We start from the raw sequence: 19,515 nt of genomic DNA on the forward strand, positions 1-19,515 counted from the left end.
TTGAGATACAAGTCCATTTAGTATGGCTAGGACAGCGGTGGGAAGCATTCTTCATCTATGGGAAGCAGTGAAATGTCAGAATTCTCGAAACGGGAGCTGGAACCACCTGGGCTGTGTGACCTGCTTTCTGGCACTTGGGCAAAATCCCCAGCCTTTTTGATCTCCACTTTCCTTGTTTAAGATGATGGTAGGTACATGATGGTTTTGAGTATGGAATGAAACCATGCAGACCTCAGAGTTTTAGCTCAATGTACCTCAAAGTTAAAGAGAAATACTAATGAATAAGCATGCATTTTAGTAGCACACATGGTACCTTCCCATTTTGCATCTATACAGAAGACAGGCATCACAATTGAGCTTTGTCAGGTGTATCAGAGTGAAAATCTAACTCACAACACTCATTTTGCTGGTTTGCTGGCTGAATGTGTTGAATGCTGCAGGGTACATTTCAGGAATGTGATTTTTAATCTCAGCAAAGATCATGACAGTTTTCCCGGAAGGATTTTAATTATGACCTTTAAGCTTGTTCTCCACTTCTTCGTAAAGATTCAGAAGGTAGCTGCTAAATATGTTTTTGCAAATGTTCTATGCTATTTCATGTTCACATCACTATTATATTGACCAACTCAAGCGCAAAATAATTATAATAAGGTCATAGAAACCTATTCCAAAAAAGTTTCCACGCATCTGAAATATAATCATATCCACTGTTTGTGTGTGTGTGGAGGTGCATTTGCACACGTGTAAACACGTATGTGGAGGCCAGAGGTCTTTTGAGTCAAGATCTCACAGGGTCTCACAGTTGGAACTTGTTGATTTGGCTGAGCTGGCTGGCCTGAAATCCAAAGGTCCACCTCTGCCTCCCCAGAACAGGGTTACAATACACCTAGCCTGTACATGGCTTCTGGGCTGGAAGTCAGGTTCTTATGTTTGCTCTATAAGCACCTTACCTGCCCAGCCATCTCCATCTCCCCAGCCACAGATATGCTTTTGTGAACCAGGAACACAGGACTCTTTGATCATGATGATCAAAGATTTACATGTTTACAGAATGGAAATAATTTCTGTACTCTATTTCAGTTCGTTTTGAGGGAAATGAGTTTTTCTTCTCTCTGTCTCTGTCTCTGTCTCTGTCTCTCTCTCTGTGTGTGTGTGTGTGTGTGTGTGTGTGTGTGTGTGTGTGTGTGTGTGTGTGTGTGTGTGTGTGTGTGTGCTGTGCGCATACACATACAGGCGTGTATTTATTTTGTTTTTTTGACACAGGGTCTCACTATATAACTCTGACTGTTATGAAAGTCCACAGGTAGACCGAACTGGCCTCAAACTTACAGAGATCCACCTGCCTCTGCCTCCAAAGTGCTGGGATTAAAGATGTGCACCACTATACCTGGCTTGAGGTAAAAAACAAAAAAGTCACTCCAGTCTCTATTATTAGCAGAAACTATATTCCTCTATTTCAGAAATTGTATTCCTCTATTTTGAAGCCCACATGACATGAGAGGTTACATTGCTGGGTGTTCCATTACTGTCCACTGAATTCCTGGAGTCAGAAGAGGGAGAGGGCTCTATTCTCACAACTGCTTTTCTTCCAGGTTTGCAGGAAGAGAGGACTACAGGGAGTCTCCTGTCCCGGTGAAGCTGACTTTGGGAAACATTAAACCAGGTTACTGAAGTTACCCCAGGAGGACCTTTCCCTTCCAATTAAGGAAAACGGAGTGGAAGGGGACTTTCTTTAAAGTACTTCTGTTTCCCTATTCCTATTTATCTTTACAACATGGAGCACATTTATACAACTTGATAATGTTTGAATAATCAAAACCAAAATTTCAATATTCTGACATAAAGTTTGTAAACTCAAGCAAAATCATCAACAGCTCCTGCTAAAACCAAACCATGCTAGTGGCGTTACCAAATAGGTGGATCTGAATCAAACCATTCCCCAGTATCCATCCAGAATTACTTCCAGGGCCCTCTATGAATGCCAAATTCCATGGCAACTCAAAAACTTTATATAAAAAGAGGTAGAGTATGCAAATAATCTAACCACATCCGCCCATAGCCATCAAATCACTTCTAGATTACTTGAAAGGCCTCCCAGAAGTTTCCAACTTTTCCAACAACTTTCCAATACAGTTGTTACATTGTATTGCTTAGGGAATATTGACATGAGAAGTTGAACATACTCTACCTATGCAATCTTTCTATTCTATTCTAAGGTAGTCAATTGGAGAATGTGGAATCCTCTGATAGGAATAGATCATATTAGTCTGTCTTGGCTTAATCTCTAAATGTAAGAGCTGTTGAGTAAGAGCTTTTAGATGTGTATACTCTTATCTCAAGAGCAGCCTTAACTTTATGAACACAGGCTACATTTGAGTCACTTCAGCACTCAATAGCTGCATTGCCCTGGGCAAATAACAGAAGTTTCCTACACCCTGACATCCTAATGCCCTGTAATTCTAGAAGAGTACCATATGGTTGAGAAATTTTATTTGGATCAGTATGGTAAACATTTAATACTTACCATGTGTCTGCCATCTAGCAAGTTTTTTACATTAGTTGCTATTGTGTTTACTATTATTTAAGTGTAGTAGGGAAGAAATGAAATTCCCACCTGCTTGTGTCCTCATCAGAAAACATAAAACAATTAATGCCAAGCTGAAGGCAAGAACTTATCTTGTGAAATAGTATTTGCCAGTCTTCACCCAAACACGAAAATAAAAACAACTTTGGTTACAAGTGTCTGGCTTAAAGACCCCATCTTTGTTCTTAGATTATTAATTTTTTTTTCTATTTTGTTTTGGTTTGGGTTTTGCACTTTCTCTGTGTAGCCCTGGCTATTCTGGTGCTCTCTCCCTCTGTAGACCAAACTAACATCGAATTTACAAAAGACCCACTATCTCTGCCGCCTGGGTTCTGGGATTAAAGGCTTGCACCGTCTCCACCACCACCCGATTCTTTTGTTTTTTTTAATTATTTCTTTGCCCTAGTTCTATGTTCTAAGTTCCCTCTGCCCCTACCCTGCTTTTTGTGGAAATTTAAGAAAATGAAATATAACCTACGGTTAAATATTTGGGTTTTCTTTTAAATAGAAAGTGCAAAATTTAAAGTTGGCAATCATTTCCTGACAGGCCAAACTTAATAAGCTCCCAAAGTTCAGAATTGACCTCAAAATCCTCTTCCCTTCCAACAAGATGCAGGCGAGCCTGGACCCCCAGCGGCGGAGGCAGAGGAGGGGCCCCGAGGAACCCTCCAATGGTTACTGCTCTGGTTGGGTAGAGCCGGGAGACAGACGTGAAGGACCCACCCCTTCTCGCGCGGATCTTCTCTGCAATTGGCCACCGAGCCCTGAGTTCCAGCCAATACCAGACGCGTTTGGGGGAGCGAGCCAATGGGCGGCCGCGTTGCCGCCGCTAGCTGGAGAGAGGCGGCCCGGCCTGATGTCTGTGGCTACGGAAAGAGGCAGTGGGGTGCAGGCGGTGCACCTCAGCATCTGGTCCCCTCACATCCTCCTGGAAGGCCGCGAGCAGCCGCAGGGTCTGGCAGTGGCCTGCGGCACAGGGGCCCCGCCCGGAGCGAGCCCGCTGGTCGTCCCGTTTGTGAAGTCAGCCGGCTCCCCAGGGTGCAGCCCCACCTCACTGTGAGGCTAAGGCTGCGACGCTGAGCGATGGGTGATTGTTATGCGCTCTTAAGAACGAATCACCCCGACATTCTCCCTGGCAACCCTGAAAACACGTCAGAAAACCAGGCGATTGGGTGGGTCTCCTTGGTAAGGTCGTCCGGGATGCGTTTTCCAGATCCTTCTGCCATCACCTTAGAGCCTCACTTAACCTCAGAAGCAGCCACAAATGCAATGGGGCTCCCAGACTGCCTTCTCCTATGGAGGTGATTTCATGGGAAAAGTAGGAGGATTAACCTTTCTCAGTGGAAGTATGTCACCCTTTGCTTATCCAGTGTTCAGTTCTGAACCGGCTGGTGTGGCCTTGACGGCATGGCATATGAGACACCTATTTGTCTACTGTGGGGTTTGCAAGGAGTTAGAAATCACCAGAGAGATGACTCAGTGGTGATTAAGAGTGTTTGGTGCTCTTCCAGAGGAATATTGGGGTCCCATCACCCATGGCCTCTGCCAGTAACACCTGTTCCAGAGCTCTTTAACTCTCCCCTACTCCCTAAGCCCACCCCTGCAGGCACCCGCACACAATCTTTATCTTTTCTTCCTTCCTTCCTTCCTTCCTTCCTTCCTTCCTTTCTTTCTTTCTTCCTTTTTAAATGAAATTGGAAGCTGGGAGCTCAAGTAGGAGGTTATGCAGTCATGTCGATTTTAGGTTGCTTGAATTCAGTATTCAATGGTCACAACAAAAATATGAAACTCAGTGATGGAAAGAATGGGGAATTCCCAGTTTTTAATTTATAAATAAGACATCAAAAACTTGACATTTTCTTGAAATCAGGAGATGTAGGTGAAGTCTGGATCAAACGAGAGAAGATGGTCGGCCGGTTTTCAGTGAAGAGTGTTAGGACAACTAGAGTTGGTTATGGTGAAATAGAAACACTGCAGTAGTCAGGCCTGGAGGAAACACAAGGAAGCCATGGGGTGAGACTAAAGGGGGAATGAAGGAACCGGCTTCCCTTTTGGCAGCCATAATGGTCGAACATGTGCTTCTATGACCTTGACCTAGACATTAGAAAGTCAGATGCCTGTCTCGTGACAGGGAGCCAATCGGAAGTTAGCTGGTGGCGCTATGCTTTACAACCCTGGGTGTGCTTTACGGACAAGCGCACAGCAATGACGTAGAGAGCATAGCAACCACCCTGGGAGGGCCTATGAGCCATAACAACCAGTTGACCAATCAACACAGGGCAAGCCCTCCAAGCCTGGAGGCACACCAATCGTGAGCCTGTGCGTACCCCTAGACACTCCCCTTACGCTGCCCTATAAGATCTTTTGGGAGACCCAAGGAGCCGTCTTTTTCTAGCCGTCTGCCATGGCGGGTGGGTGAAAGACCCGAGCTAATATGGGGTTAGCTCGTAAAACTACAATAAAGCCTCATGCAGTTTGCATCAAGCTTTCGCCTCCATTCTGTGTTTGGGGTGACTGCGGTCCTGGACTAAGATTCTGAAAGCCTCAGCTTTCTGAGGGTCTAACAAGACCAGTGAGAAGTGAGGCAGTGAGAATACTGGGTGAAGTGCAAGCTTGTTATTCACTGAGGACGCCTGCCCTTCAGAGCCCATAGTCACAGGCCTCAGGGCTGTCCTGTAGGTAGAGATTTACGAAACCACGATAGGTCTTGGCATCAATTAAGTGCGATGATACTGTGGGGTCTTTCTGCATGGCAGCCATCCAGCCCTTCAGTTTTGGAGTGTGGGCCACACACCTGTGGGGAGACAAGATGAGAGATGTGAACTAGATGAGTGAGATGGGCATCCATCCCAGAGTATCAAATTACCACTGCAGTTTATCCTCCTAAACTTTTAAAACGTGTCTTAAAAACATTTCAAATGAAAACAGTAGGCTTTAGATCTGAAAGCTATCATCAACGTCTTTGTTTCCAGAAGAGGAAGCCAAGGTACAGTGAATGACTTGGTCAGGTAGTAGAACTTCGGATTGACAGACACCTAGGTGGAAAATACAGATTTTCTGTGTGAAATAGGAGTAGAAGTAGCCCCAGATAGCTGTGATTTCTAAGATATTACAGACTTCTAAGTAAGCCAGTGTCACCAACCAGCAAACTCAAATCAGGAATATAGAAAGCAATGTGGAAACCTTACAAGTAGGTGGAACGTAAGAAGTGGTCTACTCTTAAGAAAATCTACACCCCGTGGACTTTTAACCACAGAGAGCAAATTTTAAAAGGCTCCAGTCATGTCACAGAGAGATGTCTCCTGATCCCCAGGTCCGAGCCTGAGCATGAATACCACAAAACGACAGGTTCTGCACACCCACGACTTTCCTCTCTGCTGGTTCTCATTCATGCCAGTAATGTTAAGTATTTATCATAGCTCACAAAAATTCCAAATGTATAAAATATTACAACTATCATCCCAAATTACACATAAAATATTCAAATGTCTTACTCTTTGAGCTCTAGTGCTTCCAGCCATTGAAACCAAGGCCACATGAGATAATCAGTCATAGAGACAGCATCCCCAACACGGAAGTCTTTCTTATACTTAGTCACAGCCTAGATGGTAAAGAAGGAAAAACAAGTATATTTGTGCATCTGGAAAATAGTCGTCAAATAACCATCATCAAAATAACAGAGGCATATTAGGTAGAGCTAGTCTAAGTTGCTTTTATCCTGTTATAGTCAAGTTAGGCTTTTATGTGTTTAAAAACCATCTACAACTCATCATTTCTAATTGGAAATCTAACACATGGTACACCAATAGTTTCAGCCTTCCTGATGCTACCACCCTTTAATACAATTTCTCATGTGCTGGTGATCACAACCATAAAGTTATTTCGTTGCTACTCCATAGTTGTAATTTTCCTCCTGTTATGAATCTTAATGTAAATATCTGTGTTTTCTGATGGTCTTAGGTGACCCCTGAGAAAGGGTTGTTCAACTGAAAAGGGGTCACAACTCACAGGCTGAGAACCATTGTAGTATACAGTTATTTTAGGAACATAAAGGTCCTTGTGCTCACAGACAGCACTAGGGAAACAGGAATACTAAACAGGCAGGGTTGCTTTTCAAAGTTAGAGATGTATAAACTGTTCTGTCCACAAGGCTAGGAGTGGAGGTGTCTAACACCCTTACCTTTCCCCCAGCTATATGTGGGGCCAAGCCATACCTGGCTACCTAAAAGCTCCCACAACCATAATTGGAAATGCCTCATAGTATAGGTGACCTTTGTGTTATCTGTATAGTCAAGGGCTCCCCTAAGCTCCCACAACCAGGACCAGAGGTGGCTGTAAGCCCGGGTGACCTATATCCTATCTGTATGACCAAGACCACACCAGATCCTCCCCTAGGCCTGTGAGATAACACATGTCACCTATCTCTACAGCCCATCTCATGGACATGCACTTTGAGAAGAGTTTCCTTGTAACTGTGCCTGTTCTTCACAGAGGTTGTACTGTACTTAAATATGCCTAAAATAGACAGCCTGGTGTCAGACCTAGAAGTTTGAACCAATAGGGACTCCTGATTCATGCTGAACCAGATTTCCTTCTTGTTTCACCCAAATGTTACTCTAGCAACCCTGGTGTTCACAGAGACCCCCACACTGGTGTAACTGCAGCACTGTTTGGAATAGCTCAACTGTGAGCACTGCTACATGTCCAGAGTACAGTAAAGAATTTTTATTACTATCAAAACTTACAACACTGGACAGCAAATAGGAAGGAACTGTGCATAGTGTATAATATCTTAAAACACTACAGCAGTATAAGAAGATATTAAAACATGTGCATTATACAGCTGCATTTGTGTAAAGTAAGAGGCAACCCAAACTTCATACTTGGGTCTTACTTGGTACCATGATGTGTTTATTTTTTAAAAGGTGTCATGCTGTGCTGTTATGCATTGGGTGCTTCTCTGAATGTAAATTTTTAGTTAAAGCATGCTTAAAGTATCCTAGAAATGGAGAGATACACATTAAACAGGGGACAATTGTTTGAATAATACTAAATTCAAATGGGAAGTTTCTGAAGTTACAAGGGTGAGTTGGTACTAGGTTCACCAAAGTCAGAAATTGAGAATATATGTTAATTAAATGTATCCTTGTTGGAGGGAGGGAGGGTAAATATGACTAAAATTCGTAATCTGCATATATGACACAGGAAAAGAACTTTTGAAGACCAGAACCAAGCCAATTCTCCTATTATGAATGACCTCTGTAATCTTCCTCAGGGACTGTGTAATGTTACACAGCATAAAGGAATTGTTCATGTCTCTTTATTTGTCTATTCACCACTAAAATAAGAACCTGAAGAAAGAGGACTGCATCTTTCTAGCTTCCCTTCAGTCCCTCAGAAAACCACAAACTAGCAAAAACTGATTTAAGAGCAAACATTAAACCCCACAATGCATTGCCAGTAAAGAAATGGACTGCACAGCACAGTGGCACAAATGAAAACGCCCTGTTAAATTGTCTTTGGGTTATACAAATAAGGGAGTTACCCAGCCCACTTTAGGAGATTAGAATACCATGATATCAGACCCAAAGAAAGATATCAGAATAGTGAATTGTGGGTCAAACCCGAGAGCACATAGAGAAAAATCCTTTATGAAGTGAATAGTCTATAACATATATGAAAGTCCACTGAGCAGGATGCCATCCCCTGTAAGACAACTTCGGAAAACCATGGAGCTAGCCTGGCATGAGGCATGGGTGTTTTGGGTCAGAGTCCCTCCTAGCTCCTGGGCACTGAGAGACCACGGCACTCCCTCAGGCAGGGAAGTGTCCAGGCTGCTTTGTGTTTCTCTGTGTGTTCCCTCCCAAGTCAAGGAAGCTAGTGTGGACACTTCACAGGACAAAAGCTCTTAAGATATTTATCTTGTGTAACCTGTGTAGCTTGCAAACATCATTGTATCCTAGCAACTACTGCTGTTTTAGTCCCAGCAGTTGCCATATATTCTGTTTCTTATAAAGATATGAAAAGTCTGATTGATCATTACAAATTGCCAGAGCTTAAGTTTTGCTGTGGACCCTCCAAGGCCTGGGTTAGTTCTTCGAGGTTATTTCAGGTAACCTTGGCCAGGTCAGTAAACGTGGGTGCTTACAGACCACAAGTATCAGGTTAGAGGAAAAGGGTTCTGTGAACATTTCTATAGATGTAGCAGATGCCAGAAAGATTCAGTACTCACAAGGAAAGAATTAGATTAGGGTTGCAGAGATGGTTCACAGGTTACCGGCATGGACTGCTTTTCTAGAGACTTGGGTTCCCAGCACCCAAGTCAGGTGGCTCACACCTGCCCATAACTCCCGATCCAGGGGATTAAAAGGTATGGCTGCACCACCTGCACTGTCCCTTCACATACACATAATTAAAATAATAAAATAAAGTCCTAAAAATAGCAACTTAATAGCAGGATATAGTGAAAAAACCTTCAGGAAAAAAAAAAAAAACTAGAACACACTCCATGCTCAGGGATAAATGCTAGGATGTGTCCCCTCAGTAAAATTTGAGGCCAAGTTGTGAACAACTGTATCAAGACTGGGAAGAAAGTTTTATCTCAATGCCCCAAAAGGAAAGAAACCTGGGCATCCTGGCGTGTCTGCATTCCTGGAAGACTTCTTCTGGGAAAGGTTTATGACATCCTCAGCAGGGAAAAGCAATACAGTGGCACCGGTTGTCTAATGACAATGATTACTTTGAATATATAAACATATACTGGAAACAAGTATGGAAAAATGGTATTTCGGAAATAATTTAAAGCTGATGTACTAAATACCTCAAGCCTCTAAACCATGTGGTCATGCACTCTTGTAAGATTAGTACTCAGGTGTCTGAGGCAGGAGGATCATGAGTTTAAGGCCAGTATGGGCAGCATAGTGGGTTTGAGGCTAGCCTGGGATACAGTATCACCTGTATCAAAATACTAAATAAAAATAAAAACAAGTCATGATAGTACTTTTAGGTGTTTTGATTTATATCAGGAGTAGAACTGCTTACAGAAATCTATTGTGATTTGTTTTTATTTGGTGCTATTTCTAACAGACTATGATTTGGAGAGGGAGCCTATGAAGGGAGGAGGATAAGAAAAGAAATGTAGACAGGAATTATCATCTATTGTGGTGAAAGCAAAGAGAGTGAGTACCTCCTCCAGCTTGTAGAATTCCTTCGTCAATTCTTCCTTTAGCGCAGGGTGGTCTTCCTTCTTCCCCCTAACAAACCTTGTAACCAAAAGGGGCACCTGGACAGGAAATGATTTTTTAGTTTGTCAGTGTGAGGCTAGTGCACGCCCCCAACACACACACACACACACACACACACACCACACACACACACACACACACACACACACACACACACAGAGAGAGAGAGAGAGAGAGAGAGAGAGAGAGAGAGAGAGAGAGAAACCCAGACATCCTGGCCCCCAGAACACACACACAAACATAACAGAGCCCTCATAGTCCTGGTACACCTCCAGAGTGCTGTAGAGACAAGTGTGGACCAAGTCCCACTGTTTAAAGCCTGATCTTACAAACCTTGTTGTGGACTAGGATTTGAGATAGTGCAGAGTTTGTGATTTGCAAAAAATGGAACCCAATCTGGCAAATTTGACCAGATGTTTCATAAAAAGACACCAAGTGGCCTAGAACTGGACAAATAGGCCAGGAAATATGGGAACTTTGTAATACCACATTGAGAAATAGACTAACCAAAGGTACCAGCTGCTGCCAGGACTAAGGAACACTAATGGGAATTTGTACTGCTGCACACTGGGAAAACTAAACACCACTGCTCCCCTAGAATTCAATCCTGCAGCCACCACCACCCCACAACTAGAAGCTCTGCCACCTGTTTTGCTGGCACCAGCCATCCACACAAGGCCTGTTTCTTCACACAGCCCTTATCGCAGCTGAAGGCTACTGTGCCTACCTAACAGGAAGGGCCTAGGCCACAGTCATAGCCCCAGCTGCAAAGGGAGCTGGGGATGAGCAGTTTTTTGTATCCTATCTTAGAACTTCAGAAGACTATTCAAAGGGCCTGGATTTCCTGAAGACTTGATGGGTGTGGTGTGCAACCTGTCAATGAGTGTGGCTGGAGAGGTGAGTTTGATATTTAGCTCTTCAAGATGAAGAAAGCCACCCAGAGTCTCATGAAATCCCATCAATGTTGGTCAGCTCTGCTAATACTAATTTGAATTAATCCACTCTGACCATAAATAAGATGAAAGTGCATTCTTCCCCAGAAACCTCAGTGCATTGTCACTGCTAAAGACCGGCCATGGCAATTAAGAGCTAACACACTAGGTAGGCACCATGTATCAGTCAGCTCTGGGCACTTCCTGCTAGACCGTTTGCAAGTGACCTAACACACCAGAGGTAAAACAAGAAATATTCTCCAAAGCACAATCTGAACATTTTCCAAGCAAGCCACACAGCCAGGCACTAACTGATCAGTGATGGACACACAGCCCTCTCCTCATGAAGCTCACATTGGCACAGCAACAGGGCAAGAAGGCAGGCAGTTATGAACACAGAGGGCCAACAGCCATGGTGAGGAAAAGCATATCTGGAACACAGCTAGAGTCCTGAGCAGCCTGGACACTTTTCTAGAAAGCAGCAGGTCCAGGCATGTACATCAAAAGCTGCCTAAGGGAAGTAAAAGAAGGAAGAAGACTCCCAGCAAAAGCTGAGAGAGAAGTGGGGACGCGTGGCAAGACTGGGGAAAACTCCTCAGGGTGGAGTAGGAGAAGCCAAGAGGGAAAGAGAAGCAGAGAGCAGAGCATGAGGGCCTAGGCACAGCGAGGAGCAGAGTCCTCTGTCAGTGTCCCCTGCTGACTTAGCCTAAATCAAACCCGAGATGGAATTTCTTACACACACCTTGGAGAATGACTCTAAGGTCATCTTCTGCCGAGCTTTCTCATAAGGGTCATCTGGGAACAGCTTCTTGTCAGGGTAGGCCTCATCCAAGTACTCACAAATGATGACAGATTCGGAGATCAAGCGACCCTTACTGTCCTCCAGAACTGGTACCAGCCCAGTGGGATTCTTCTTGAGGAACCATTCGGGCTTGTTTTTCAGGTTGATGTTGACGATTTCATGTCTGAAACACACAAGACTATTGATAAGAGCAAGGCAGGTTCTGTTTTCCTGAGTCAGTGTTGCTTGGTTCTCCTGTCTACTTAGCTGACAAGACTCAGATTTAGGGAATGATCTGCCTCTGTCTTCACCCTGCTGACTTTTCAGTTTAAGAACTTGGTTCCAAGGCCCTCAGCAAGTGAATCAGACAGTGCTCGCTTTTGGGTCTGATTTATTTCACTTAAGATACCCAGGATCCATCTTTGTCACATAATGTAGACTTTCCTTCATTTTAAAGGTGGGATACTGGATAGTGGTGCTATACACCTTTAATCCTAGCACAGACAGGCAGACCTCTGTGAGTTCGAGACCAGCCTGGTCTACAGAGCGAGTGCCAGGACAGGCTCCAAAGCTACACTGAGAAACCCTGTCTCAGGTTAAAATGGGACACTACTTACTTCTACAGCACCTTTTCTGTATTCATTTTTTCAAGCCATCAGCATAACACTGTTGTGAACAGTGCTACAATGAACATGGTCATATAGGTGTTTTGGACCCTGATAAGAAGCAACCAATTAGGTTGTGCTCATACCACTCAGAATATTCTAATCAACCTGACAAAATATTATTTTCATTTTGATTCAGTTCAAAATGACTTGTTTGATTCAATAATTCATTTTGATAATATTAATATTGAAATACAATGATTTTTTTAGGACCAAAAATCTCATAAAATGAATCTGATTATGTCCACATGTACTGATATGTTTTCTTTCAAAAGTGTTTTTAAAAAATATGGGGCTGGAGAGAGGACCCAGTGGCTAAGGACACTTGCTGCTCTTCTAGACTGTTTGGGTTCATTTCCCAGAACCCATTTCAAGGTTTATAACTGTCTGAACCCCAGGTCACGGGGATCAAATGCCATCTTTTGTTCTATGGGATCCTGCAAGTAAATTCACACACACACACACATACACATAAACACACACACACACACACACACACACACACAGACAGACACACACACAAAATTAAAGTACAGAATAAATAAACCGCAGGAATCAGGCTTAATCCAAAAGACAGATTTAGTTCATGGACTTAACAACATAATCTTTCACAAAAACAAATAACCAGAGTGAACACTGAAGTATGATCTTACACTTGTGTGTGCATATGTGTAAAAAGGTATATGTGTGTGTTAAAAGGTTCATTTACTGGAAGAATAATAACTAACATACAGCCCAACTGCTAAGGGAAAAAACAAAACCCTCTGCTGTAGAATACTGCTCATCTCTGGGAATTATACTTTGAAAATGAAAGGTGGGTCCTAGGCTTTAAGGACCAAGAACACACATGAATGCTGGTATTTTGAGACAACAGTCAACACACCTCTTTATAGAGAACATGCAACAGATATGGCGTGTCTGAGATGTTACTGTTCCAGGAAAAGTTTCCCGGGTTCGACATCCAACTGTGAGCGCAGGGAGCAGTTACATGGACTATCTGAAGGTACCACCTCCTCTAATAAGAGCCTCTCTGCATACTGTAATGATAAAATCATTTCAATTTTGCCTTAGAAAACTACTGGAGAGAAATGGGCTTCTTTCTGCCCAGAGTTGCAGGGGAAAACACATAACACAAGGCACTGTGTCCCTGAATCGTCCTGTGCCCTGATCTCAGGCTTTCCCATTGCATGAGGACAGTAAATACCTTTATTTTTCAATTCAGTTGAGATTCTTAGTGATAATAGAAATTCCGTGTAATGCAGAAAAATTTGCTTCAGATAAATATTAACAAAAAATTCTTTAGTGTTCAGAACCACACTCTCTCATCTGAATGAAATCAAAATTGTTATGAAGTGATAGTTAATTTTAATATACTTTTTAGGATACATCTTTACATTTATGAAAAGACCTGCCTGCCTAGCCTGTTCTCCCCATGGACTAGAATTAGTTTACAAAAGTTAACTATATACACGAACATGTTCTTAAGAGTGGTATCCAGGCAGCAGGTGTCTAATAAGTATTCTCAGAGAAAAGCCAAGTTGTAGATTAACTGTAGGTCAATGACCCATAGTCTCGACAACAAGGCTTTGCAAGGAGACTTTTAGATGCACACTTCCCCTTTGATTTTGAAAGAGCCCAACCCATGAAAGTTGTGCCCATGAAAGCTGACTCAGAACTTTGTTTGCTGGGTCAAATTCTCTGACCTTTGCCTCCAGGGACCAGAGAGGAGACACCCTCCTCGGTGTTCAGAGATCTTGTGCAAACCACTAACTGTACAGAAGAAACAGGTTGTCCAAGACACGGAATGTTTGAACAGGCTGCCCTAGGGCCCTAGAGAACGCTACAATTCTCCCCTCGAAAAGAGGGTGTGGAACTTAAGATTGACAAAAGGCTGAGACTTTTTTCCCAAAACACAAAACCAACGCTCCTAGGGTCTGGCAAGCCCTGCCACCAGCTCTGAGTAGCCATGCAGGCATCGCCCTTGTCCTCACCGGATTCCCTTGGCCTTCAGGACCATCAGTGCCCTCTGAGCGAAGGGGCAGAACCTCATGCTGTAGATGCGGATCAGGCCCTCAGGAACCGGACCCGGAGGCGAGCTTCCTGCAGGAGAGAAGAGGCGGTCATGGCCCAGATCACAGGGAGATCGGGGACATCCCAGACATCCCCGGTCCCCGGAGCCAGCCTGCCGAGGAAAGCGTCACCTTTCCCCAGGCTCCTGGAGGATGCCCCGGACATGGTTGAGCTGTGCAGGCCGAGACACAGGACAGTTGCACTCTAGTTTGCAGGCGACTCAGGAAGCATGTGGCCTCGCCTTGTCTAAAGGCTTGTGTTCAGCCCCGCCCAGACCGCGCCCCCTAGCCCGGAGATGCCCCGCCCCCAAAAGATCAGTGCTTAAAATAGGAATTCTATTAGAATCACTAGAGTGCTGTGCAGGCCACCTGGAGATTCGCCAATGCTGAGACGTTCAGAGTCACCCCATCCCTCCTTGCCTGTTTGCCTTCACAAAAAGACTCTGGTCATGACCTCTCTACCTCCTATATGTACTGTATGTACTGTGGTCATGACTTCTCTACCTCCTATATGTACTGCCTGGACACCAGGTCTTCTGGGCTGAGACCATAGGCTGTGACCCTTGACTCTGTGACCCTGGGCTGTGACCTGTCGCCCCTAGTCTCTGCTCTAGCTCTGTCCCACGGTTTCCAAGACTTGGTTGCTGTGGCCTGGTCTCAATATTCTGACTGTGTGGAGGTGGTCTATGCTCCTGGACAGTCTTCTTTTCTGTGAGTAACAACTTACTGTGGGCCACCGTCTCCACACAGGCACACCGAAAAGAACACACATCTGGATGTTATTAGCCTCAAGAGGATGGCTGTGCTTTCAAAATTCCACCCACAAAACATTGTTTGGAAGCCCTAGAAAGAACACAAGCTGACTTAAGCACAGTGGGCTGAGGGAATTTAACTTCTCGGGTCCATAGAAAAAAAGATCTGACCAGGAAGTCTGTCCATAACAGTGTGTTTTCACTTAGGACTCGGGAAAATGTCACAGATTCTGTGCACCAGGATTCCCATAACCAATGGTTGAAAGCTAGTAACTGATGCTTTACAGAAGAATACATCTGGGTTTTGTTTCCAGCTCTATTGCTGGAGAAGTGAGAATGTTCTTGGGGCTGCTCCACTTTTGCTCTTAGCTTCTCCCTGTGTTGACTAAAACTAAGAACAAAGTACAAAGTGCCTTAAGCAGCAGATACTCTAAAGAGCCCCGCCCTGGCAGGTACATCTGAAGATCCTAGCAGGGGGGTTCTCATCTGGACAGACTAACAAGCAGAGAGCAACATGAACTCTTCATGAAGTAAAGCAGTATACAGTTACAGTAGAGATCGTGTGTAAGTCCTAGAAATAAGGGCTTAGTATAGGGCTACCTAGGCATCCATCTCTGTTGACCACCACTAAAATGACACAGGACTATATGCTTTGTATCCGTAAATGTCATTAATTAGCTTGAAGAGATTAATTTGAACTAACTGTATTGCTAGATGTTGAAAAATTAAAAATGCCAGGGACAAGATTTCGGAGTTTTTTTTTTAACTTCTAAGCAATGCCCACCTTCACTGTGCAGATTATCCACTTGATAGAGCATCCTTCCTTCTGTGACTTATCTAAAACGTGATGGATAATTCCATACTTTAAAATATATAATCCATATGGACAGGATTGATTAAGTTCAGGTTGGTGAAGGTCGCAGTAAGTGTCTTACAGTTGATATTTAAATAAAAATTTTTCTTTTTACAAATTAAGAGTAACTGAGATATCTGACTATCAGCCTTTACAACACCATATTCCAGACATCAGAAAAGGTATCAGACAGGCTCCAGTCATTTCTATAGAACTGAAGACATCATGGATTCCAAGAATAATAGAGTGTTGCAGACAGACCACTTCAAAGAGATGATCACCCCCCACACACAGAAACCATCATCCTGTGGGAACCAGATTGTCCACACAAGCACTAAAGACTCCTCCAAGGTTGTCTTGTGGGAACAGAAAGGACAAACTCATGGCCTGATGAGCACTGTTTAATTGTGAAAACCTCTTATCCACTCCCCTAATTCTTCCTGTATTTAAGTCTAAATCTCATATCAGTACCCTGAAGGAGGGATGAAATACACAAATGGCCATTTTGATTGAAACCTGTTCATACAGCTTTACCATTACATGCATTTGTTTTCTTCAGACCAGAGTTGGGCCTCTAACCCAAGGCTCCAGTTGATAAACTTTCTGTTTGATTTAATTAATTCTATGACTGTCCCTAGCAGGGAGAATGGACTCCACCAAAGAGATTCTATGGAAAGATACTGGCTAAATGCTTGAGTGAGTAAGGTGTCAAAGCCAGAGGCAGCTCTATGAAGAAAAAAATATCTTCACAGTAAGAAGCTAGGCAGGAATAAATGGTATATAAATAAATAAAGGAACTTAAGTTAATCAGAGAGGAGAATGGATTAACTGGTTTATGTATGTAATAGGAATCAATAAACTACAGGCCAAGCTACCATCTCAAGTCTGCCGCAGAACCATGACTGAGTCATAAAGCAAGGCAGAGCAGTAGATGTGTCCTGACTGTGGATTAAATTTAAGACATGCAAAACGAAACACACATTGGCTACTGTGGCCCGTGTATATGCAGTAGAATTAGAAAGCAAAAACAGCTATCTACAGACTTTAGTGTAAAGCGTCCTTCCAATGGGAAGGAAGTGATGGGAGGACCAGTCCATGTGTGCAGGATGAGTCAAGGATTGCGGCCACCTCTGCTCACAGAGCTGGAAGATGGCTCTCGACAGTGGTTCTGCTGTGACACAGGACAAAGAGGGGCAGGGAACAGACAGACTCTGCTGTCTTTTGAGAACTTTCTATGACTTTTTCACTGCCAGTGGCCATGTCAGAGGAGCAGCAAGTGTCAATAGGCTTCAGGGGGTCAGCCCACAAGGAAGGAAATCTCTGATGGCTGAATCTCGGATAGGCAAGGCCCCAAGAGCTTTGCCCCAGCATGTCTCTTGCTACCTCTGTGCCTTCCCAAGTTTGCCTTTGACCGTTTCTCTGGTATCTGGCATGGTGTGAATGGGTGTGGAACAATCCCCACTGACCTCAAGGTAATGTGATTACCTCTTGAAAATCTCCTGTTCTATTGGGTGTTTTTACCTGCAGATGACTATGAAGAGGATTTCCTCCTAAGCTGTACTGTTTATCTAAAGCAATGCTTTTGTGTAATAATAGCGTTAGTTTAAATAGGGTTTTGATGATTGAGGCTCTTTAATAAATACAGTTAGGGGTTATGATTGAGGTTAGCTTAGTGGGAAATCTAATATGGCTAAAAGCAAGATATGGTGTTGCCCCACTCCTGATAAAACAGAGCTTCAGAGGATAAGAAGTAAAGCAAGAAGTGTCACACAGCTAGAAGACATGAGGTTCTCCTGGGGAGCCATGTATACTGTGGCTTAGGGTAATGGTTAAGAGAAACAGCTGAGTCACAGAAACCCAGCCAGTTCAAGTTCTTTTAATCTTAATGATGGGGATGTATTGGCAGGCTTCAGAATGCACCATGACTAAAACAAAGCTTTAATATGATCTAAGGTTAGGCGAAGATAAGATAAGTTTGATAATAACTCTGAAGAACAAAACCCTAGGAAAACAATCTCAAGTTTTAGAAAGACACATAGTGGAGTGAGGCACTCATTGAGGTCACAGAACAAGAACAAAGCAGCCCCATTCTTACTGGCTGACAAGCCTTCAATGCTGGGATTGATTGGAGAGCAAGTATGATGATTAATTCCTTGTGCCCATTTCTGCCCTCAGCTTCCTGATATAAAAAACTGTGGACAAATGCGTGTGCACCGTGAAGATTCAAAGTAGACATGACAGATTCTTTTTTCAGGTATCAAAATTTCCGTTTGTGATTACTTTAAGATTGCTTATAAGATTGCCCTTTGCATTAAGGAATTCATCTTTCTTTCTAACCTCAAAATGCAGCCTGTCAGTAAAAGAATTCACTGAGAAAAATACCTTTATTGCTTACACTCTGTTAACCTATAACTAGTTTGCTTGGATACGAATGTATGTGGGCTCTTGGGATAATTTGTTTTTTTTCTATAGCACATAGAATGTTTAATTATGTGAGGGAAATGGGATTTTTTTTTTACCTGTATTCATTATAATCATTCACTTGAAAAACACAATGTAACCATATTGTAATTTTTATACTTTTCAAAGGTTTTCTCAGATATATAAGATGAAAAGGAAAAATAAAGAAGAGGGAGAAGGAGAGAGGAAGAGAGAGAGGAGAGACAGAAAGAGAGAGAGACAGAGAGAGAGAGAGAGAGAGAGAGAGAAACTGAGAAAGACCCTAAGAGGGTCTGTGTCTGTGTGTTTTCCCTGGTCCCAGAGAGTTAAGTTTAACCCCCTTTCTGGCCCCAGAGTGTTAAGTTTTACTCCCTCAGATAGGAAAGTCAAGTTGATTGATAATCCAGCAACTCTGTAGGCTCCTCCTCAAACCCTAAGCTGCTGGGGACTGGTCCTCATGGCATCAATATTTAACTATATGTTATTCTGTAACACATTTGAACAAAGTGATTTTTTCCTTTTTGAAACAGTGTCTCTCTACATATCTATCCTAGTACTCACTGTTGAGAACAATCAGGTTTTGAACTCATAGAGATCCATCTGTGTCTGTCTCACAGAGTGCTAGGATTAAAGGCATATGCTACCATGCATGACTAGGAAAACTGATTCTTTTTTTTTTTTTCCGAGACAGGGTTTCTCTGTGGCTTTGGAGGCTGTGCTGGAACTAGCTCTTATAGACCAGGCTGGGATTGAACTCACAGAGATTTGCCTGTCTCTGCCTCCCCGAGTGCTGGGATTAAAGGCACGCGCCACCAACGCCCGGCGGAAAATTGATTCTTTATTAAAGAAAAATACCATTTCCCTGTCAGTGCCAAGTCCCATTGTTGCTGGACTTTTCTTGTCCTGCCATGTCCTCACCCACTTTGGCCCCAAATAAGCACACAAAGACTAATATTAATTATTAAAATGTTGGCTGACGGATAGGGCTTCCTATTGCCTAACTCTGTTTTAATTATTAACCCATTTCTATAAATCTATGTATTTCCATGTGGTCTTGGCTAACTGGTGAATGGCCACATCTGTTAGTCCTTTGGAGCTACATGGCCAAAGGTAGGCTCTTCTGCCTACCTTTCCCAGAATTCTCTCCGTCTCCTAGTCCTGCCTATCTTCCTGCCTCCATTGACCAAACAGTGTTT

General features: G+C 43.3%; 1 protein-coding gene across 2 annotated transcripts; it reads right to left on the minus strand.

Moving 5' to 3' along the window:
• Nucleotides 1-5,021: 5,021 nt before the first annotated feature.
• Gsto1 (glutathione S-transferase omega 1) lies at nt 5,022-14,546 on the minus strand. Of its 2 annotated transcripts, none has more exons than XM_027407053.2 (6): nt 14,408-14,546; nt 14,198-14,306; nt 11,503-11,725; nt 9,771-9,866; nt 6,079-6,185; nt 5,022-5,378 (listed from the first exon to the last, which is right to left on the minus strand). In XM_027407053.2, the coding sequence occupies exons 1-6, from the start codon at nt 14,439-14,441 to the stop codon at nt 5,225-5,227; spliced, it is 723 nt and encodes a 240-aa protein (XP_027262854.1). In that variant the 5' UTR covers nt 14,442-14,546; the 3' UTR covers nt 5,022-5,224. The 2 variants fall into 2 exon arrangements, with proteins under 2 accessions (XP_027262854.1, XP_027262855.1); XM_027407054.2 differs by lacking the exon at nt 5,022-5,378 and adding an exon at nt 5,385-5,619.
• Between the last annotated feature and the right edge of the window lie 4,969 nt (nt 14,547-19,515).

This window comes from Cricetulus griseus, chromosome 3, assembly GCF_003668045.3.
Source record: "Cricetulus griseus strain 17A/GY chromosome 3, alternate assembly CriGri-PICRH-1.0, whole genome shotgun sequence".
Lineage (NCBI taxonomy): Eukaryota > Metazoa > Chordata > Mammalia > Rodentia > Cricetidae > Cricetulus > Cricetulus griseus.

What these genes read in the sequence shown, in the direction of transcription:
- Gsto1 (XM_027407053.2), bottom strand. Translation starts at nt 14,441, where the DNA reads ATGTCCGGGGCATCCTCCAGGAGCCTGGGGAAAG. An exon ending in CTCCAGGAGCCTGGGGAAAG is followed by an intron (nt 14,307 to 14,407) that starts GTGACGCTTTCC and finishes TCTCTCCTGCAG; the next exon opens with GAAGCTCGCCTCCGGGTCCG. An exon ending in AATTCTACAAGCTGGAGGAG is followed by an intron (nt 6,186 to 9,770) that starts GTACTCACTCTC and finishes TTTACCATCTAG; the next exon opens with GCTGTGACTAAGTATAAGAA.